Source organism: Lynx canadensis, chromosome E1 (genome assembly GCF_007474595.2).
Source record: "Lynx canadensis isolate LIC74 chromosome E1, mLynCan4.pri.v2, whole genome shotgun sequence".
Lineage (NCBI taxonomy): Eukaryota > Metazoa > Chordata > Mammalia > Carnivora > Felidae > Lynx > Lynx canadensis.
The window spans coordinates 9,074,219-9,096,925 of NC_044316.2; the positions used below are offsets into that span (position 1 = coordinate 9,074,219).

The 22,707-nt window shown below is 53.4% G+C and overlaps 1 protein-coding gene across 1 annotated transcript in view; it reads left to right on the forward strand.

Moving 5' to 3' along the window:
* LRRC75A (leucine rich repeat containing 75A) overlaps positions 1-22,707 on the forward strand; it is a 47,129-nt gene that overhangs the window by 14,616 nt on the left and 9,806 nt on the right. The window contains exon 2 of the mRNA XM_030294932.1: positions 16,948-17,076. Coding sequence (XP_030150792.1) covers positions 16,948-17,076 — 129 coding nt within the window. The remainder of the gene's footprint in view (positions 1-16,947; positions 17,077-22,707) is intronic.

Here is a 22,707-nt window from a genome sequence, read left to right on the forward strand (position 1 = left end):
ACACACACACACACACACACACCCCACATATACACACATACATACACACATCCCACATGCATATACATATACACACATGTATACACATGTATACGTACAAACACAGACTACTTGTGGGTGCTTGGCTTTTCTTAATTGCTATTTAATATATTGAAGTGGAGGGGTGCCTGGGTGGCTCCATCGGTTAAGCATCTGGTTTGGGCTCAGGTCATGATCTCATGGTTCATGGGTTTGAGCCCCGAGGCGAGCTCTGTGCTGACAGTGCGGAGCCTGCTGGGAATTCTCTCCCTCCCCCTCTCTCTCTGCCCCTCCCACACACCCATGTTCTCTCTCTCTCTCTCTCTCTCTCTCTCAAAGTAAATAAACTTTAGATAGATAGATAGATAGATAGATCGATCATGGGCCACCAAGAGGTGGATGCTTAACCAACTGAGCCACCCGGGCACCCCTGAAGTGGAAATTTTAAAGTCTACCATTTCACTAAGATTTTATGGTTAACATACAAATACCATTATTCTGCTGATGAGTCTAGTAAATTTAACCATTGCTTTTAAGGCTGTGGGGCTTATAACTTCAGTAACTAAACTTCTTTAGATATCTGAGTGATTTTACTGATTTAACATACGCAGCTTTCTTAAGTTGATAAGTAGCCTTCCTATAAGAAGCAGGACTTTCCCAAGTTCCTAAACAGTTCTTAAAATTTAACAGATGAAGCTTATAAATAGGGCGACCATCAACTTCTCCTAAACATTTTGAGTGGGCTTCATGCCCAGCGTGGGGCTCAAACTCATGACCTTGAGATCAAGAGTTGCACACTCTACCGACCTGAGCCAGCCAGGCGCCCCAAAGATAGAAGGTGGGGTTTTTTTTAGGTTTTAGTTGTTTTTTGGTTTGAGGTGGTTGTTGTTCTGTTCTGTTTTGTTTTGTTTTGTTTGTAGGCTCTAGGCCCAAAGTGTGGCTTGAACTCAATACACTTGGACCCCAAGATAAAGAGTCCACCAACTGAGCCTGCTAGGCACCCCAGGAGTTCTCTTCAGCATTTCAAAACTGTGGCAAACTCCGCCTAATCCTCTCTCAGCATTCCGCTGGAAATCATAAGCCTGAAGGCAATTACTCAATTACCCGTTTTAAATTGGAATTGCAAGGCTAATCTGTTAGGTACTCTAATATACCTAATTCTCTTAAACATTACAGATGTGTGAAACGCCAGATGCGTGTATTCCTAAATTTATCTGAGCTTGATTTGCTTCAGTATCTCAGGGCTTCATTCAACCCTTTCTGGGTGAAGGACACTTTGTTGCCACGGAAACGGTTTTACTGTTCAGGGCGCAGGAGCCTGGGGTCTGGTTGCCTGAACCTCGCACCTGCACCTAAGCGGTGGTGGTCTGAGCCCCATTGTTCCCTCTCTCTCCAGCACCCTCCCCCTCCCCACCCCCAAACCCCACCTCCTCCTCTCTCTTGGATCCTATTGTTTCGCACTTCCTACCTCGGTAGGGTCAAAGGATAGCTTCACAGATTTCTACTTAGTGCTCCAGCCTTTCAGAGGTCCTCCCCCCCCCATTCTTCCTGTCCTCAGGGCAGCTATCTAGAACTCCTCCTGTGGGGCACACACTCTCGCACCATCGGCTCCTTGGCTCCCAGATCTTCCCTCCAGGAGGGGTCAACGCCAACGACAAGAATCACAGGGAATCAGAAGGAAGATTCCTTAGCAGTTACCTTCCCTCATAGTACAGAAACCCGCTACAGCAGCGCTGAGTGATTATCTTTCTGCTGCTTGCATACTTCCAATGACTGTGAGCTCATCACCTGTTTTTGTTTTTTAATTGCGGTAAAGTAGACATAACATAAAATTCACCATTTTAGGGGCGTCTGGCTGGCTCAGTCAGGGGAGCATGTGATTCTTCATCTTGGGGTTGTGGGTTCGAGCCCCACACTGGGTAGAGAGATTACGTAAAAATAAAATCTTCTAGGGGCTCCTGGGTGGCTCAGTCGGTTAAGCACCCGACTCTTGACTTAGGCTCAGGTCCTGATGTCACGGTTCATGAGTTCCAGCCCTGCCTCGGGCTCTGTGCTGACTGCAAGGAGCCTGCCTGGGGCTCTGTCTCCCTCTCTCTGCCCCTCCCCTGCTCTCTCTCTCTCAAAATAAATAAAGATGAATTTAAATAAATAAATAAAATCTTTTTGAAAAATTTAGTTTTAACCACATTTAGATGTACAGTTCAGTGGCATTAAGTGTATTCACTTCATCGTGCAACTATCCCCTTCATCCGTCTCCAGAACGTTTTCATCTTTCCCAACTGAAATTCAGTTCCCACTAAACAACACTGCCCCATCCCCCTCCTCCCAGCTCCTGACAGCCACCCTTCTTCTACTTTGTGTGTCCATGAACTCGACTCCTCTAGGGACCTCATATGGGTGGAATCGCAATCTTAGTCCTTGTGGGTCTGTCTTATCCCACCCAGCAGAGTGGGCATAGGGTTCCCCACGGTGCGGGGGCCGTCAGAATCTCCTTCGCCTCTTGTTTTGAAACGTTCTTTCTCATAGTGAGCTGGGAATCATCTCAGGGCAGGCGGTCCTCTGGGAAGCATTTCTCACCAGCCAGTCCCACCTCCTTGGGGGGCAGATAGCAAAGGGAAGGGTGGGGGGGGGGGATACATGCACCCAGAGAGGACCCAGGCTGGTAGAAACAAACGTAGGTTTCTTTTTTTTTTTTTTTTTTTTTTTTTGATGTTTATTTATTTATTTATTTATTTATTTTTAAAATTTTTTTTTTCAACGTTTATTTATTTTTGGGACAGAGAGAGACAGAGCATGAACGGGGGAGGGGCAGAGAGAGAGGGAGACGCAGAATCGGAAACAGGCTCCAGGCTCTGAGCCATCAGCCCAGAGCCCGACGCGGGGCTCGAACTCACGGACCGCGAGATCGTGACCTGGCTGAAGTCGGACGCCCAACCGACTGCGCCACCCAGGCGCCCCTAAATGACACTTTTTAAAAGAATTTTTTTTTCAACGTTTTTTATTTATTTTTGGGACAGAGAGAGACAGAGCATGAACGGGGGAGGGGCAGAGAGAGAGGGAGACGCAGAACCGGAAACAGGCTCCAGGCTCTGAGCCATCAGCCCAGAGCCCGACGCGGGGCTCGAACTCCCGGACCGCGAGATCGTGACCTGGCTGAAGTCGGACGCCCAACCGACTGCGCCACCCAGGCGCCCCTAAATGACACTTTTTAAAAGAATTTTTTTTTCAACGTTTTTTATTTATTTTTGGGACAGAGAGAGACAGAGCATGAACGGGGGAGGGGCAGAGAGAGAGGGAGACGCAGAACCGGAAACAGGCTCCAGGCTCCGAGCCATGAGCCCAGAGCCCGACGCGGGGCTCGAACTCCCGGACCGCGAGATCGTGACCTGGCTGAAGTCGGACGCTTAACCGACTGCGCCACCCAGGCGCCCCATGTTTATTTATTTTTGAGACAGAGACAGACGGAGCATGAGCAGGGGAGGGGCAGAGAGAGAGAGAGAGGGAGACACAGAATCTGAAGCAGGCTCCAGGTTCCTAGCTGTCAGCCCAGAGCCCCACGCGAGGCTCGAACTCACGAACCGTGAGATCGTGACCTGAGCCCAAGTCGGACGCTTAGCCAACTGAGCCGCGCCCCTCGACAAAGTAGATTTCTGATGGCAGTGGCCCTCGGTCGCCCACGGCTGGAGGAGGGGAGGGGTCCCAGTCCCCTTGCCCTCCTTGGCGCTTCCCCCGGGGAAAATGCCACCTCTGTTTTGGTTGGGTGTATTCATTTCCCGGAGCCGCCATAACAAGGGATCAGGAGCCCGGGGGCTTAGAACGGCGGAAGCGCATTCTCTTACGGTTCTGGAGGCCAGACGTCCAAATTAAGTCGTTGGCAGGGCCGCGTGCCCCGACTGCCTATGCCTTGGTGTCACCTCCTTATAAGGACACCTGTCATTGGATTGAGAGCCCACCTGGGTGATCCAACCACATCTGCAGAGACCCTCTTTTCAAGGGAGATGGCGCTCCCGGAGTTCCGGGGACTAGGCACCACAGTTTGGGTGTCCAGTGTCCCGCACCTCGTTCTGTGGTGTGGACATCCACCCCCAGCGGCCCCCTCCATTCCCTGGGGGGCTTTTGAGACTCCTTCCTGCTTCCTCGGAGACTTGTCGGCCTCCAGTGAGCAGCTGCCTGGAGTCCTCACCAGACCCCCTCTCTCTGGCTCCTCTCCCTGGGGCTGCTTTTCCCTCCTGGCACCTGCCAGTTCTCTTCCCTCCCCCCCTCCTCCTGGGAATCCCCAGGAAGGCCAGCCTGAATGTCACAGGGGAGGGGACAGAAGTTGAGTCAGCCAGTATTCCCCAGTCGGTGCCCACCCCCTCAGGAAGAGCTGCCTCTGATGTTCCAGGGCCGGGAGGGGAGAGAGAAGCCCGGGCTGCTTCCTGCCCGCCCTCCGGACTCTAATTAATCCCCCTCTGGTGGACTGTGTTTGATTACAACCTCATTAAGTAGCTTTGCACATTCAGGCTCTGGCGGCTTCCAGATTGAAGCTGTCTGCCTTGGCTGGTTTCTACGCAGAGCCTGCGGCCTGCCGCCTTCCTCCTTCCCCTGCTCTGTTGTCGCAGAAACCGTGGAGTCATGCCTGGAGGGGAGAGACCGCGCTCCTTTCCCGTGGGGCCTTCCTTCTGGGGATGAGTTTCAAACCTCAATCTGAAAGGGAAGGGGGTGGCTGCGGGTTTAAAATAGCGTGTGCCTGGCGGCCTCCTGTGCGGCTTCCCCCAGCCTTCCCCTAAAATCCCTAAGAAGACATGCCAAAAAAAGATGAAAAACACTGAAAACAGAGACAGGTGGACAGTCTGGGAGGAACCTCCCGTCTTCCTGCAGCAGCGCTGGCTCCCAGCTTCCCCTCAGGAATCTGAGGCCTCAGTGTGAGAACTCCATTAATCAGGAAGTCAGGCAGCTGCCTCTTTCCCCTCCAGCAAGCGGCAGGCGGGTGATTTGGGGATAGAAAGAGTGCTGCTTACCCCCTCCCCTCCGAGCCCTCCTCCCCTGTGCTGCTTCTGCATTCGAGAAAGCAAGGCAAGGCCCAGGAGGCCACCACCTCCAGACCGGAAGTGCAGTATGGCCGCCGGGGCTGGGAAAGTCCTGGGATGCGGACACCACGGTGGATGTTCACGGAGGCCGGATGTTCACGGAGGCCGTCAAGGGCCCAGGCTGTGGGGGTGGGTGAGGATGTCCCTTCCCAAGGTCAGAGTCGCCTTGGCTCGGTGTCCCAGGCCTGGCCCCGAGCTGGCTTCTTCAGCAAGCCAGAGCCGGACGAGGTGGACTCCGTTCTTACCCAGGAAGCAGCCATGGGACAAGGTCATGACTCTGGTCCCCGACTGCAACGTGTGGGAGGAGTTTTCCACCGACACGCAATTCTCAGACACCAGCTGGGTACCCTGGAACTCAACTCTATTCTGGCCCCGTTTACCTGGAGGGAGCATCAGAGCCCAAGGGTGAAGGGCGCTCAGCCCTACAAGACTGCGCCCGACCCCCACTTCAGAGGCCAACTCAAAGTCCAGGTTGTCACTCGTGCTGTGACCCATGGGCTACAGGCTGGAGGTTCCCACTGATGAAGTTTTGGGGTGATGGTGGGGGGCGGGATCTGGAGTCGACAGCCAAGAAAGAATTCTTGAAGACGTCTTTGGTGCAAAAAGGTGATTTTATTGGGGCGCCTGGGTGGCTCAGTCGGTTAGGCGGCCGACTTCGGCTCAGGTCATGATCTCGCAGTCCGTGAGTTCGAGCCCCGCGTCGGGCTCTGTGCTGACAGCTCAGAGCCTGGAGCCTGTTTCAGATTCTGTGTCTCCCTCTCTCTGACCCTTCCCTGTTCATGCTCTGTCTCTCCCTGTCTCAAAAATAAATAAAACGTTAAAAAAACAATTAAAAAAAAAAGGTGATTTTATTAAAGCACGGGGACAGGCCCCGTGGGCAGGAAGAGCTGCACGGATAACTCGTTATATACCCTCCGGTTGGGAGGGGGTCAGGGATGGAGAAAGTCTCGAAGGAACTTTGGGAGCAAAGTTTCCAGGACCTTGAGTGGCCAGCTGCTGTTAGGAAAACACCATTTATTACCGTTTAATAAAGCCTCAAGTCGTGAGACCCTTCGGGTATATATTGGGGGGCCATAAGCTTGGAGTACGATTGCAGTTGAGAGAAAGAAGGTTTCCAAAGGAATTTTTGTATGTTAAAGTAGACTTGCAGGTTCCTGGGGGGTCAGGAAAATGTTAAGCCAAGATTCCGTTTTGGCCCTAGCAAAGTGTCATCATCAAGGCAGCTGAGCTCCTAGAGGAGGTCGCTGCCTGTTTCAAGGACTCGTCAGTGGGCTGAAGGCAGTAAGGGAGTTTAAGTTTTCATGTGTCTTAGTTTCCCACATCGCCATGGCAAGCACTTGAACCCCTTTGTTCTTGGGCAGCCAGGAGTGTCTGAGGAATATCCCATAGATGCCGCCTGCAGGGGTTGGGGGGGGGTTGCCGTTAGCCTGTACTCTGCCCTAGCTTGCCCTACGCTCCCTCATCACCACAATCCTCTCCTGGGGTTCAGTGAACTTGCAAGAGCAGCTCATAGGACTCGGGAAAGCAGTTTACTTACTAGTTATTAAAGGATGTAACTCAGGAACCGCCACATGGAAGAGAGGGCAAGGTGTGGGGGAAGGAGTCAGAGCTTCCCTGCAGATGATCTCACTCTCCCCTGTGTCCTCGCGTCCCGAACCCGTCTCTCCAAACCCCATCTGAGGATTTTGTGGAGGATTCATTCCACAGTCATGACTGATGAAATCATTGGCCATTGGCGACTAACCCAACCTCCAGCCCCTACCCCTCGCCAGAGGGCAGGGAGGTGGGACCGAAAGTTCCAACCCACTAATCACCGACTGCTGGACTGCTCTCGGGGCAACCAGCCCCCTTCATTAGGTGATCCTGGGGGGCTGTCCCAAAGTCACCTCATTAACACGACACGAGACACTTCTGTCACTCTCATCATGTAGGAAATTCCAAGGGTTTTAGGAGCTCTGTGCCAGAAATGGGGACAAAGACCAAATATATATTTCCTATATATTTTTTTAATTAATTAATTAATTAATTAATTTTTGAGAGAGGGAGAGGGAATCCCAAGCAGGATCTGCACTGTCAGCATAGAGCCCGACGTGGGGCTCGAACTCACAAACCTTGAACCGAAATCAAGAGTCAGATGCTCAACCTACTGAGCCACCCAGGTGCGCCCCCAAATATATATTATAAGTTACTACAAATCACAGTATCACCACTAGACAGATGATAGACGTGGGTCTCACTAGGTCGTGCCTCTTTCCAGGGTGAACAAGTGGGGAAAAGAAAAAACACGGGTGTAGGATAAATCAATGCCGCGGAAGCTGAACCCTGACCTCCAAAAACGATCTACAGCAGGATCCGGAAGAAGTGAACTTTGTGGGAAAAGAACAAAATGCCGCACACAGAGGGCAAGCTGAAACAGGGGGGGGGGGGGGGGGAACCAGAGGGTGAGATGAAAAGGAGATTAATGAGAAAAATAAGAATCGGAGGAAAATGCTCGCCCACTTGCCGTCCTTCCTGGAGAGACTAAAAGTAGACTCAGAACATGAGATCAAGGATGAGGACGAGGAAGGCAAACTTGAGACACTCTGAGAGAGTGTTATGGAAAGGACATGAAAAAGATAAGATCAGGGGCCCCCTGCTGGCTCAGTTGGTAGAGCCTGCGACTCTTGATCTCGAGGTTGTGAGTTCGAGCCCCACATTGGGGGTAGAGATGACTTAAAATCCTTGGGGCTCCTGGGTGGCTCAGTTGGTTAGGCATCTGACTTCGGCTCGGGTCGTGATCTCTCGGTTCGTGGGTTCGAGCCCCGCATCGGGCTCTGTGCCAACAGCTCAGAGCCTGGAGCCTGCTTTGGATTCTGGGTCTCCCTCTCTCTCTGCCCCTCCCCCACTCGTTCTCTCTCTCTCTCTCTCTCTCTCTCTCTCTCTCTCTCTTTCTCTCTCAAAAATATTTAAAAATTTTTTAAAAATAAATAAAAGGTAAAAAAAAAATAAAATCCTTTAAAAAAAATAAAAGCTACAATCACAAGAGACTGAGAGCCACCGTCGGTTTTCCTGATGAAAAGAACAGGTTGAGAAAAGGTGGGTGTTTGTAGACGGAAAGATGGACACAGTGGCAAAAAATTTTAGTAACCAAATGTGACAGAAAAAAAAAAATGGCCAGATGCGCATGCCCCCTCCTCCTCCTGAGCCCTCCTCCTACCTCCAGAAGGTGTCTGTGTTTGCCTTCCTAGGTCTTTCCTTACGTTGTTGGGAACTACGCAGAACATAAAATGTACCGTCTTAACCATTTTCAAAGGTTGGTATTGGTGCGTTCACATTGTTGTGCAATCCCATCTCCAGAACTCTCTCGTCTTGCAAAGCTGAGACTCTGTACCCGTTAAACACTAACTCCTCAATCCTTGTGGGCTGGGAGCCCACGGCGGCCACCTACTTTCTGTCTCTGTGAATTTGATGGCTCTCAAAACCTCATGTAAGTGGGACTATCGTTTTGTGACCGGCCTATTTCACTTAGCATAATATCCTCAAGGTTCATCCGTGGTGTAGCACATGTGGGGTTTCGTTCCTTTTCATGACTGAATAATATTCCATCGTTGTATATACACCACACTTTGGTTCTCCACCCATGTGTTGGTGGACACTCGGGTTGTTTCCACCTTTTGGCTATTGCAAATAATGCTGCAGGTGTGCAGATGTTGGCTTGAGTCCCCGCTTTCAGTTCTTCAGGGGCATATATGGTAATTCTATTTTCAATTTAAAAAAATGTTTTTAATGTTTATTTGTTTTTGAGAGAGAGAGAGAGAGGCCGTGAGCTGGGGAGGGGCAGAGAGAGAGGGAGACACAGAATCTGAAACAGGCTCCAGGCTCTGAGCTGTCAGCACAGAGCCTGACATGGGGCTTGAACTCACGGACTACGAGGTCATGACCTGAGCCGAAGTCAGACGCCTAACCGACTGAGCCACCCAGGCGCCCGTCTACTTTTAATTTTTGAGGAAATGCCATTCTCTTTTCCACAGTGACCGTGCCGTTTCACCTTCTCATCAGCAAGCACAAGGTTTCCCGTTTCTTCCCATGTTTGCTAAGACTTGTTACTTTCTGGTTGGGGAGCAGGTTGGTCAGCCAGAGAACTTAAGTCGATTTGTGTCAGGAAGGGAAGCCTGACAGGGTTGGCAGGATGGAGATGAGACACTGAGGAACAGTTGGGGTCACAGGAGAGGTACCACGAAGGGATTTTTGGAGTCTTAAAGGGGATCACAGAGGGATGCCCCTTTGGTGACTTGGAGACATGGTTATAAAGATACCAGTTGTTGGGGCTCCTGGGTGGCCCAGTCAGTTAAGCGCCCTACTTTGGCTCAGGTCATGATCCCACGGTTCGTGAGTTCAAGCCCCGCACAGAGCCCGTTTCAGATCCTCTGCCCCCGCTCCCGCCTCCCCCCTCTCTGCTCAAAAATAAACATTAAAAAGATTATCTCTCTCTCGTCCTCTGCCCCTCTGCCCTTCTCACACTCTCTCTCTAAAATAAAGAACTTAAAAAAAAAAAAAAGACCTAGTCTCTTAGCGAGGTTAACGTTTGTAATAGTGGTGTTGTCTATAATCACCGTACTGTGTATTAAATCTCTCAGACTTACTTATCTACTGGTTGCTAGTATATACCCTTAAACCACATGTCTCACCCCCAGCCCCTGGTAACCACCATTATACTCTGTGTTTTTGAGTTTGGTCCTTTCTAGATTCCACATAGAAGTGAGATTATGCAGTATTTGTTTTCCTGTCTGACTTATCTCCCTTAGCATAATGGCCTCAAGGTCCTTCCGTGTGGTCGCAGATGGCAGGATTTCCTTTTTCTTAATGGCTGAATAGTATTCCAGTGTGTGTGTGTGTGTGTGTGTGTGTGTGTGTGTACCACATCTTTATCGATTCAGCCAACACTTAGGTTGTTTCCACCTCTTGGCTATTGTGAATAATGCAATGAACATGAGAATGCGTGTAACTCATCAATGGTCTGTTTTCATCTCCTTTGTATATATCCCCAGAAGTGGGATTCCTGGATTGCACGGTAGTTCTATTTTGAATGTTTTGGGGAAACTTTATGCCCTTTAAAATTATTGAGGACCTCAAAAAGAGATTTTCTTTATGTGGGTTATACCTAGCAGATGCTAGTCACCATATTAGAAATCAGACAAGGGGCGCCTGGGTGGCTCAGTTGGTTTAAGCATCTGACTTCGGTTCAGGTCGAAGTCCGTCTCCAGCTCTGTGCTGACAGCTCAGAGCCTGGAGCCGGCTTCGAATTCTGTGTCTCCCTCTCTCTCTGTCCCTCCCCCACTCATGCTCTGTCTCTGTCTCTGTCTCTCTCAAATAAATGTTAAACAAAAAAAAAAGAAATCAAACAAAAGTGTTTAAAATTTTTTTTTCAACGTTTATTTTTATTTTTGGGACAGAGAGAGACAGAGCATGAACGGGGGAGGGGCAGAGAGAGAGGGAGACACAGAATCGGAAGCAGGCTCCAGGCTCTGAGCCATCAGCCCAGAGCCCGACGCGGGGCTCGAACTCACGGACCGCGAGATCGTGACCTGGCTGAAGTCGGACGCTTAACCGACTGCGCCACCCAGGCGCCCCCAAACAAAAGTGTTTTAAAGATTTATATATTCATTTCGGGGCACCTGGCAGACTCAGTTGGTAGAACGTGTGACTCTTGATCTCAGGGTCGTGAGTTCAAGCCCCGCACTGGGTGTAGAGTTTACTTAAAAAAAAAGAGAGAGAGAGATTGGGGCACCTGGGTGGCTCAGCCGGTTAATCACTCCACTCTTAGTTTTTGGCTCAGGTCATGATCTCATGGTTCGTGGGTTTGAGCCCCACGTCGGGCTCCGTGCTTGGGATTCTCTCTCCCTCTCTCTCTGCCCCTTCCCTGCTCACTCACTCGCTCTCTCAGCATACACGATTTTAAAAATTTTTAATAAAAATTAAAAAGATTTATTTATTCATTCTTTTAAAATTAATAATCTCACATGTGCAAGAAATAAATTTTTACAAAAATAACTACATTTTTCAAACGAAAAACACTTCAGTGAGGGACGTGGCATTGTTTTACAGTTTTTCGAATCTCTGTAACGTGTGGCTTGACAGAAGATAGCTGGATCCTCATACCTGCTGCTTCTGCATTCGGTCTCTTGCAGCGGCTTGTCGGGGTTGAAGTCTGCAAAGAAAATCTAGGTCACGCTGACATGTCATTAGAAAAGAGGATCTCGCAGAGCCCCTGAACGGGACTATAGACCGCACTTGGAGAAATGCTCGTCTACGTGGATCTCTGCTCACTTTTTGGAAAGCCATACCCCTACCCCTAACCTCAGGTCCATCACCTGTCTTCCTACAGGAACGAGTCCCCAAACCTGGTTCTTCAAGCTCAAGTACCATGGGGCCCCCACTTACACGAGATGGAGTGTGTCAGCCACTGGCCACCTTGGTTCCCTGCTGGTGACACTCTCCAAGCAAAGCTGCCTACGGCAGTGACCCAGGGACACCCACTGATGTCCCCAAGCTTTCTGATAAGGAACCCTGCTTGCCCAATTCCTAGAGATGCCGCTGTTTAGACCATAGCGAGGAAGCTGTTTTCCTTACTGCCTGGTACTTTGCAAGGCAGACCAGCCCCCCCAAGTCCAAGGCTGTGCCCGGGGTGGCCTGGAGGAGCCCTGTGTGATTTGGGTCTTTTCCCCGTGCACGCAGCCGGCACCGCTTACCTCCTGCCTCATCCTTTCCCGAGAGCCTCCTAACGTCGGAGGCCCCTGTTGGGCAGCATCAGTGGGGCCATCAGAGCAAAGCTGTGACACAGTCGTCCCCCATGAATTAGCCTCGGAGAGCGGGGTGGGGAGGACAGCTAGGAGCCCAGAAATATCCTCAAGCAGCTCAAGCATTCGTGGGCCTAGATGGGGTCGAAACAAAGAAATAACAGCAATAAAATGTGCAGCCGCCCTTGTCCAGCCCCCATCTGGTTTTCCGGGTTGCAGCTTCTCATAACCCGCAGCCCTGGGACCTTCAGGAGCCCCACCCCGGCTGTGGCATGACCCACAGTTACCCAAAGCACAGTGAGCAGGGCAGGGCCGAGCAGGACCATGTCTGCCTTCCTGGGGAGACCCTCCTCTCCTCCCCCTGGGCGCCCCCCTCCCAAGCAACAGCTAAACAAGTCCAGACAACAGCAGCCCCCACAGCTGGAGCCACCGTCAGCAGGCTGGGTGCCCAGAGTGACCACGAGGGGTTCTGGGAGGAACAATTTGCGCCTCCCCAGACCTGCTCCAACCTCCGGGGTTAACAACGAGGGTTTTCTTGGTCCTCCCCGGATGGCATGGCCTCTACTGGCCTGGAAAGGAGGGAAATGGGAAGAGGGGCAGGGCCAGAAGGAGTGCAAGAGCCCGGGCAGTCAACCAGTCCAGGGTTTTCAGACTTGGCTTTGGCAACAGAACTACTTTGGGGGGTTGTTTGTGTTCCTGTAGTTTTTAACTAAAGGGTGGCCTGCTCTGTCGAGAGCTTGCTGACCCCTCTGGCCTGTCTGTTGCTTGCTTTCAGCCCCAAGATCTTGGAAATACAGTTTGGTAACTACTAGTGTGGTTCATCTGCCCATTTCACAGATGGGGAAACAGATCCCAAGAAGGAAGAAGTCTGTTGCCTGCAGACTGACAGTGTGTGGGGGCTGGGTAGAACCTAGAATCTGGTGTTTTCTGCAGGGACATCCAGACAGGGACAAAACAGGGGAGGCAGAGGCTGGCGTGAAGTCGACATCTCACCAAAGGACAGGCAGGAAAAGAAAGATAAATGTATCTTCTGTCCTCCTGTGGCCACAAATCCAGCCTCTGGCCGGGGCAATAACCACCCCTCCATTTCCACCCATGGGACCGTCCACTTCCCTCACCCACGGCCCCAGGAAAGGGGAGCCTCGGCACTTTGACACATGGGCCTTCTAAGACCCTAGAACACAGGCCCTGTGACTCCCCCTTCCTACATTCCCAGCCTCTTCCTGCCACAAGGATGCATTTTTGCACATTACTGAGTAACAGTGTGTGTTCTGAGATCACACGTGCCCTGACCCTGCTGACCATGAGGCCTAATCTCGAGTTTTCTAAAGAGAGAGGTCATGGCTTTTGTCACATTCTCAGATGGGTCTGTGGTCCAAGAAGTGGTTAAGAGCAATCGTGTAAGGAGAGGAGGGGCCTTGCAGAGGGGAGGGGGGTGGAGGCCAGGAGGGTAGGGTGGGGAGGGCTGTGTTGGTGGTATTCTTCCCCTCCAGAGGCTTCTTTTTTTTTTTTAAATTTTTTTTCAACGTTTATTTATTTTTGGGACAGAGAGAGACAGAGCATGAACGGGGGAAGGGCAGAGAGAGAGGGAGACACAGAATCGGAAACAGGCTCCAGGCTCTGAGCCATCAGCCCAGAGCCTGACGCGGGGCTCGAACTCACGGACCGCGAGATCGTGACCTGGCTGAAGTCGGACGCTTAACCGACTGCGCCACCCAGGCGCCCCCAGAGGCTTCTTTTTTATGAGAGAGAGAGAGAGAGTGCAAGTGAGCGAGAGGCAGAGAGAGAGAGAAGTAGGACTCAAGGTCACCCGATGTGGGATTCAACCCCGCTAACCTTGAGATCATGACCTGAGTCAGATGTTTACATATGTTACTTGGTTTTATTGCCCTCACCTACTCATGATGGAGGGTCCCTGGCTCCATTTCACAGATAAGGAAACTGAGACCCAGTGATATGAGGTAGCTTGTCCAGGACACGGCGCTGGCCGAGGGATAGAACAAGTCAGGCCAGAGACCGAGGTCCGCAACAGTGTTGTATCTGGGTCTGCAAAGGCCTTCAGCTCTGGAACTTGGCAGCTGGCACGTCAGAAGCCTCCCTGTGCCAGTATGCACACCAGACCTTGAGCCCTGCATCTAGGTCCCTGGTAAATTATTTCAGCAGCCAGAGGCCCTGACAGAGGGCTCCTTGCCTCTGAGGTCCATTCCTGCTGGGTGGACAGCAAAGCCCCCCTCACTGGCCCTTGGAATCGATTCTTTCCTTCCTTCCTTCCTTCCTTCCTTCCTTCCTTCCTTCCTTCCTTCCTCTTTCTTTCTTTCTTTCTTTCTTTCTTTCTTTCTTTCTTTCTTTTTTTCTTTCTCTCTTTCTCTCTTTCTTTCTCTCTTTTTTTCAATGCTAATTTATTTTTGAGAAAGAGAGAAAGCGGGGGAGGAGCAGAGAGAGAGGGGGACAGAGAATCCAAAGTGGGCCCCGTGCTGACAGCAGAGATCATGACCTGAGCCAAAGTCAGACACTTAACCGACTCAGGTGCCCCCGGCCGGATCCACGAAGCAAAGATCCTTCCTTTCTTTGCTCTTAAAAATGTCACCACCAAACCTCAGGAATTCAGGATGGCATTCCCTGCACGTTCATCCAGCCTCCAGCCCAACTCACTTCGGATAAACCAGATAAACCAGAGCAGTCCCCAAAGAGCTCCCTGCCCCCCACTGACACATAGCCACCCCCCCCACCCATTCCTGAAATTTTTCTTTATTTTTTTTTTTTAACAAATTTTTTTAATATTTGTTTTGGAGAGAGAGAGACAGAGCACGAGCAGGGGAGGGGCACAGAGATAAAGGGAGACACAGAATCTGGAACAGGCTCCAGGCTCCGAGCTGTCAGCAGAGCCTGATTCGGGGCTCGAACCCACGAACTGTGAGATCACGACCCGAGCCGAAGTCGGACACTTAACCAACTGAGCCACCCAGGCGCCCCGAAATTTTTCTTTAAAAACATCTTTATTATAGGTGATTGTTTGTCTTCCACTGTGACTGGGATATAATTAAAAAAAATTTTTTTATGTTTTTATTTATTTTGGCGAGAGAGACTGAGCACTAGTGGGGGAGGGGCAGAGAGAGAGGGAGACACAGAATCCGAACAGGCGCCAGGCTCTGAGCTGACAGCAGAGAGGCCGATGCAGGTCTCGAACTCATGAGCCAGAAAGAAGATCGTGACGTGAGCCAAAGTCGGACGCTCAACCAACTGAGCCACCCAGGCGCCCTGTGACTGGGAGATAATTGAGTTACGGCATTGTGTAAGGTTAAGGCGTACTGCCTCAAGGCTTGACTTCCAGCCACTGTGAGATGGTTACCACAGTAAGCTGAGTTAATCGCCTCACCTCATGTAGTTACGGGAGAAAAAAAAGAAAAACCATGTTTTCTTCTTTGCGATGAGAGCTCTTAGGATGTGCGCTCACTCAGCAGCAATGACCACAGTCGTCATGTCGTACGTTCCATTCCTGAAGTCCTGGGCCTTGGTTTCTTCATCTGTAAATTGGGAATAATGATGCGCAGCCTACTTGCCTTATGGGATTTCTTTTTTCTTTTTTAATTTTTTTTTAACATTTATTTATTTTTGAGACAGAGAGAGAGAGAGAGAGAGCATGAATGGGGGAGGGGCAGAGAGAGAGGGAGACACAGAATCGGAAGCAGGCTCCAGGCTCTGAGCCATCAGCCCAGAGCCCGATGCGGGGCTCGAACTCACGGACCGCGAGATCGTGACCTGAGCTGAAGTCGGACGCTTAACCGACTGAGGCACCCAGGTACCCCAACCTTATGGGATTTCTAAGCATCACACGGGAAGGTGTTTGGAAAAGTTCAGGACACCCCCCCCCACCACCACCACCACCACCAAAATGGCAGAGAGCAAACCCCTCCTGGGACTCACCCACTAAGCACACATTTCCTATGCCCCAGGGCGCTGGCCCCTGGGATCTCAGGCTGGAATGCTCTGGCCTGTGCGGGGGGGCAGCTTCAAGTGCAGCTCGGGGGACCAGGGGCCGTAGGGTGAGGGCGGCAGAAGTGGGTGGTACTTGCTTTCCCTGCCCACCTTCAGTGGCCCCCGTGGTCCTCAAAGTGGGCTGGGGGCAGTCCCCCCCACCCCCCAGAGTGGGAATGTTACCATTGCCTGGTTCAGGCAAGCCACCAAGCTGAGAACAGAAACCGTAGCTCCCACCAGAGGACGACAGAGACTGGGGCGAGGCGCTCGAGGAAAGACACAAGGTTTACCCCTGCTTTTTCACACAGAGAGGGCATAAAGTTTATTCTAACTCTCTAGGGTAGAAACCCATGTTTCTATACTTCTCTAAAGCGATTAACGCTGTTTCAAGCTTCCGCAGGCTTGACTGGTGGGGAATTCACACTTAGTCCTGTTTGGGGAGCCTGCCCTTTCCCTGGGGCTGTGTAAGAATCTCTGGGTCTTACACAGTCCAGAACATTTGGAGTTGGGCCCCTGGGTCCTAATGCACACTGGTCACTGTTCTGGGCCAAGCCCATGGGGTCCGTTGCTGGGAAGGCCAGGGGTGTCTGCAGAGGCCCCCAACTGGGGCTGTCCATGTGTGGTGACTCCCAAACCCTTGTCCCTCCTCAAGCTTGGGGAAGCTCTGCCCCCACTTGATGCCCTTTCTGTGGGAGCCCTGGTGGGGTTTTCTTCTGGGCACCTGACAGCCTCTCATTCAACTCCACGATTCAGAAGCCCCTCAAGACAAAGGACCACCAAGAAGGAGGAGTAAAAATGACCTCAGGAAGCATGAAAACCTTTGTCCAGAGGTTGGAGGGCTTGAGATAGATACATCCCTGCACTGGGAAGGCCATCTCTGCAGGGGCTTCCCTGGCCCCCTGGGGAAGTTCTGCAGCTGGGAAACCTTGAAGGGAGTGTGTGTGTGTGTGTGTGTGTGGCGGGGTGGGGGGGGTCTCCGCCTTTGCCCGGGTGCTGGAGTGGGGCACTGAGCCACCTCCAGAGCAGAGGGCTGTTCTGGGCCTGTTGGGTGGGACTCGAGGGGTACGGCTGAGCCGCCCCTGACCTCTGGGCATCCTTCACTCTTGCAGGACCTGGGCATGGAGTCAACCTCTCTGGACGACGTTCTGTACCGCTACGCCAGCTTCCGGAACCTGGTGGACCCCATCACACACGACCTCATCATCAGCCTGGCCCGTTACATCCACTGCCCCAAGCCGGTAGGGCAGCTGTGGTCTGAGCCCGCCAGATCTGGGGGTGTGAGGCGGGCGCCCTTCTGCCAGAGAACCCAGTGCCCAGGAGGGTTGGTCGATACTGCCCGGGGCCGAGGGGCACAAGCCCCTTGTGCAGACATCAAGCCAGCGGGCCTGATGCCTGCCCTGTCCTAAGGCCCAGCATCCATAGCAGAGATCAGCATGATCAGTAGGGGATTTGTTTGGCTCCTGAGTGTATTAAATCCGAATTCACTGCCAACATGTAAAACTCAGAATATTTCACACGTTCTCCATATTTAGCTACCTTTGAAAAACGGGAAGTTCTGGTAACACGAAGCCCTCATTTCTGTAGGACTGGAGCTGAGTAGCCTCCCCTATTACGTGGGGCCAGGGCCACCGCGTAGAGTCACGTAGGTTGTACCTCGCACAACGACACGTAAGAGCAGAGGTGGCAGGGGTGAGGGCAGACAGGAGACCACTCAGATCCAGCCCGGTCTCCGCCACCAGGCCTTAGGCGCCGGTGCAAGACTGTGTCCATCTAGAGGCGGACGTTTCCTTATGTGCACAAAGGTGCCACGTAAATCTCGCAGGGACCCTGCTTGCCTCCGGCATGCCTCAGTCCCCACCACTCCCAGCGGTCTCCCTGCCTAAGGCTGAATGTCATTTTCCACCCACCCACTTTGCTCATGTCCACTGGCTTCCGAAGCTGAGAGGGAAAAGCTCCGGGGTCCCCAGCTCCGCAGGCAGGTACTGCTTGGACATTTCCGGATGGGAGGCTCTGCCCCTCTCCCTCGCGGGGTGCAGGGCCAGCTCACCCAGAGCTGCCCTGGCAGGGCCCGGGAGGGCCGGGGTGGGACAGCCCCACCCTGGAGCTTTTCTCTCCCATCCCTCAATTTCTAGCAGTTTCCAAAAGAAGCGCGGAACAGGGGCAGGGAAGCCGGAGCAGGACCCAGGAGTGCCTGAGGGAAGCTCGTGCTTTCAAAGTAGGATCTAGGATAAGAGGGAGGAGGTGATTTTCAGACCCACAGTCGTCCAGGGGGCTGGGACCTTGCTCTGGAGCTGAGCCTCCATCTGGGCCTTTGTCTAGGGCCTTGACTTTGGCTTCTGGGTCTGTTTGGAGCCAGGACTCCAAGGTGAGGAGTGAGTTCTGAAGGGCTGGGGCGGCAGGCGTGGGGGAGGGTTGGTGGTGGGACGCAGCAGAAGGCAGGGATGCTGGGCTCAAATATGTGCCGGTTAGAAAAAGCTGGCAGTGACGGTTGGCAGGCTGGGAGCCTCGGGCTCGGGGAAGAGGGGCGGGTGCCAGGAGCCGCGGGGGGGGGGGACCGGCTGGGCCTGGAGTCACCTTCACTTCTCATTCAGATTATACCTGGCTCAGCCTGGAGCAGCTGAGACCAGAGTCCGTAGGCCTCGCAGGTGCCAGACCTCTGCCTTTTCTAGAACTTAGATGCCCGCAGGTGAAGGGGTGACACTCAAAGCAGCTCATTGGGAGAGATGTTATTTTCATGCCCATTTTAACGTTGAGGAAGACCAGATTCAGGCAATGAAGTCATCGGATAAAGGTTACACTCCAGATGTGATCTGGACCCCAGTTCCGGGCAGAGTGGGGCTGTTCAGGATCTCTGCACTGTCCCTCAATGGCCAGCAGCTTCTCTCAGGGCTTGAGTGGGAGCTCGCAGGGTTGCATGGGGGCTGGAGCTGGGGGGCCTGTGCGGGAACAGCCTGAGCACCCGTGCCCCCTCCTCCCTCCCTGCCCGCCCATGCCGGACCTCAGGAGACTGGACGGGGCGGGAAGGAGAGGTGGCCCAAGGGATTCTGTGCTGAGTTCCATCCCTTCCGTCTGGGCGGCGACCACAGGGCCCTGTTGTTGTCTTAGCTCAGGCCGCTACAACACGTTACCACTGACCGCGTGGCTTATAAACAACAGAAATGTGTTGCTCACAGTTCTGGAAACCGGAAGCCCAAGATCAGGGTGCCCAGCATGGTCGGGTTCCGATGAGAGCCCTGCTCTGGGTTTGCAGACAGCCGCCGTCTTGCTGTGGCCTCACGTGGCGGAAAGAAAAAGAACTGGCTAGCTCTCTGGCCTCTTCTTCTTCATCTTTTTTTTTTGAGGTTATTTATTTATTTATTTTGAGAGAGAGAGAGTGGGGGAGAGACAGAGAGAGGGAGAGAGAGAATCCCAAGCAGGCTCTGGGCTGACAGTGCAGAGTCCGACGTGGAGCTCGAACTCACGAACTGTGAGGTCATGACCTGAGCGGAAACCGAGAGTTGGCGCTTAACCAACTGAGCCGCCCAGGCACCCCTGAACTTCATCTTCCTCCGCTCCAAAGGGGGATAACAACACCGTCTCCTGTGGGCCCGTCGGAGAAATGATTCTTGAGAAGGACGCCGTGTGTCTGGCATGGAGGAGCCCCTGTACGCAGAAGCTAAGGTATAATTCAGTCATCGAGCACCAGTCATGTGCCAAGCAGGGTGCTCGGGCCCAGCACGTCAGTTGTGGGGCACGGAGGCCGGCAGTGGCCTCAGAGTCTTGGAGAACAAGGGTCTGGCTTCTGATTTCCGGATTTCCGAGAGCCAGCCGGTGGCGTCAGCCCTGTCGGAGGCCCGGGAGCCTGGTGGGTTCCCCTGCCCATATCTAAGGCCATGTGGCAGGAGAAGCCCTTCTGAAGGACTCTTCCGGTTGGGGCGGAGGCCCAGATGGGCGGTCCCGACTCTAGGGCCCCGAGGCTGGTGGTAAGGGCAGCCCCCAGGCCCACCCCCAATACATGACTGCCTCGGGGCTGGCCAGGACCTCCCGTTCTTAGCTCTTTCACCCAAGTGTGAGCCTTAAGGTTATAGACAGAGATGTCAAGACCATCAACTATGAGGGGGCGTCTCCCTCAATTGTGAGATGGGACAAAGGAAGCAACCCTTCCTGGTCCAGTCTTGGCGGAGCATCCACCAGACAAATAAGCCTTCCCACCACTAAGACGACCCCCTTGAATGAGTCCCATCCATTTTCTTGACCTGTGTCCCAGCTGGAGGTGGGCCTGGGCCCTGGCAAAGGGGTGGGTCTGTGCCTGTCCCGAGGCGGAAGGGGACGGGCAGAACCCCATCCCGCCCGTGACTGTGTGCTGATTAATCCACAGCCCAGCTTCAGACTCAAAAGTCACCCACCTCTTGGACATTTGTGCCCTGGAGCCCGTGAGTCACCACCCCTCCCCCACTGTGAGCACAGGTCACTGAGTGGGGAATTTGAGGCTCTTTCCTTCCCTGGGCCCCAGCTCCAGCCCCGCACATCTATCCCATCGTGTCTACAGTAGGGTTCCCCGCACGCAGACGCTAAAATGAGGGTGTGTGGACAGCCATCTGTTAAGGAGGTGTCCCAGGGAAGCCAGGCCAGCCCAGGCTCCATCCTGAGGAGGGCAGGTGGCTTTGGCCTGGTCCCTCGAGGACCCCGGGGCTCGAACCATCGATGGGCTCCCCTGGGACGTAAGCTCCCAGGCACATCTGTCTCACTGGCTCGCCTGGGCCGTCCAGACAGAAGCACAAAATTGGGAAACGTGGATCCAAGGGCGTTTGGGACGGAACAGCCATGTGGCCCGTCACAGCCAGCAAGTTCCAACAGCCCTGATTCCCTAATGGTTGGGGTCTCTCCAAGGCCCTCCTGGTCCCCGCGTCCCCCGTCTCGGGGCTGCTGTCAGAGTCTCCACCTGGACTCTGGGCCTCTGCTCCTGCCTCCTGCCCTCTATGCTCTGGGAACAGCCAGAGACTCATCCGCAAGGTGCCCTGGATCACATGTGCGCCTCCCTGAGATACCTTCCACTGTGGCGTCGCGTTGTAGGCCGAAACCAAACTCTTTATTTGCCCCCGCCTGCATCTCCTGTATCATTCCTTATTTCCCTGTCCGCCCCGCTCATTCTGCTCCAGCCACGTGGCCCTCCTGCCTGTGACCACACCTGCCCTCTCTGGCTGGGCTGCCCTCTCCTCCGTTCGGACTCAGCCCGACTGTGTCCTCTCCAGGGCCACCTTTGACCAGCCTAGCTCGCAGAGTCGTCCCGGCCAGCCTTTGCGCTGTGTATTGCGTTATTTCACTTGCGGGTCTCCGAAGTTCTCTGGCTTGCTTACTCGTGAGCTAACCTACTGTCCGCCTTCCCCACCAGAATGTCAATTCCGAACGGGCAAGAGGTGGCATCTGTCTCGTTCGCCGTTACTTCTTGCGCCAGGCAGGGCCCCGGGGGGAGAAGCAGGCCACACGGAAGCCAACAGGGGATGTTGAGACACCCAAAGATGAGCAGCAGTGGGAAGCTGTTACCAGAAAGGGCCATGGGTGCAAGCCATGACATGGGAGCCAGAACCCTGCTTCTAGAACCATGCAGTATTTCTATTTATTTATTTATTTATTTATTTATTTTGAGACAGGGACAGAGAGTATCAGTGGTTCTAGCTTAGGGTCCCTTAAGACAGTGGCCAGGGTTGCAAGCGTCAACAGGCTTGGCAGAGACTGGCAGACCCCCTTCCCGGATGGCACATCCCTTGGCTGTTGGCAGGAGCCCCCAGCTCCTTGCCACACGGGCCTCTCCGTAGGACCTCTTGAACTTCCTCACATCGTGGCAGCTGGCTTATCGCTGAGCAGGCGATCCAATAATGAGCAAGGCAGACACCACAACATCTCTTATGAGCCAGCCACATTCTATGGACCGCTCAGGTCAGCCCTGATGCCGTGTGGAAGGAGACTATGAAAGGGGGCTATTACAGGAGGCCAGGATGGGTGGTGGGGGCCATCTTGGAGGCTGACTACCACCCAGGCTGAAACAAGAAGGGAATGAGAAGAGAAGGGCCTTTCCTCCTGTCCTCTGATCTCGCTCCAATCGCTCTCATTAGCTGAACCCGACTGGAAGCCGGGGCAAGAGGGTCAGTGATGCTGTCTATAGGCTCAGCCTTCCCGGCACCGAGAAGAGCAGACAATGGACTCCAGGAAGGGAGTAAAGAGAAAAGCCAGCGGAAGTCGGTATCTGATGAATGAATGAATTTGTGAATGAGTGAGGGAAGCCTTGGGGCTGTAGTAGTGGGGGGCTGTGCTGGTTTGGGGCCTGCGGGAGCACACAGAGGTGCCTGGGGCAGCCAGGATGGCAGGTGGGAGCCACCATCTGACAGTAGGGAGGTGGGGCAGAGTCCGGATGCTGGGGCCCCCTCCTGGAGGGGACTGCGGTCGGCCTTAAGCATCTTTCCTGACAAGCCAGTGAGAGGCCGTCAGGTTCTTCCCCAGGGCCCGGGTCAGAGGCAATGGTCAGGCCGGAAGAGGCACTGCGGGACCCGCACCCCACCCTGCAGTGCCCGGTCCCCCCTGGCTTGCACCATGTCCCTCTCCTTTCTTCTTCCTTTTCCATGGGTGGGAGGAAGGGCTGCAGAATTGATTCCACAAACCGCCTTTGAGCCTCGGGCGTGGGGTAGGACTGTCGCAAGTAACAGAAGCCCACTCACGCTGCCTCAGGCTAAGAAGAGAATTTATCCAGCTGTCTTGTGGGGCCCAAAGACAGCCACGCTTGGAAGGCGGGGCTGGAACTATAGTGCAGGGCAGACATGTCTCCGTCCCGCCTCTCAGCTCACCCCGGCCTCCCTCTCCATTCCCGGGGCTCCGGGTTTACTCCTCGAGGTGGG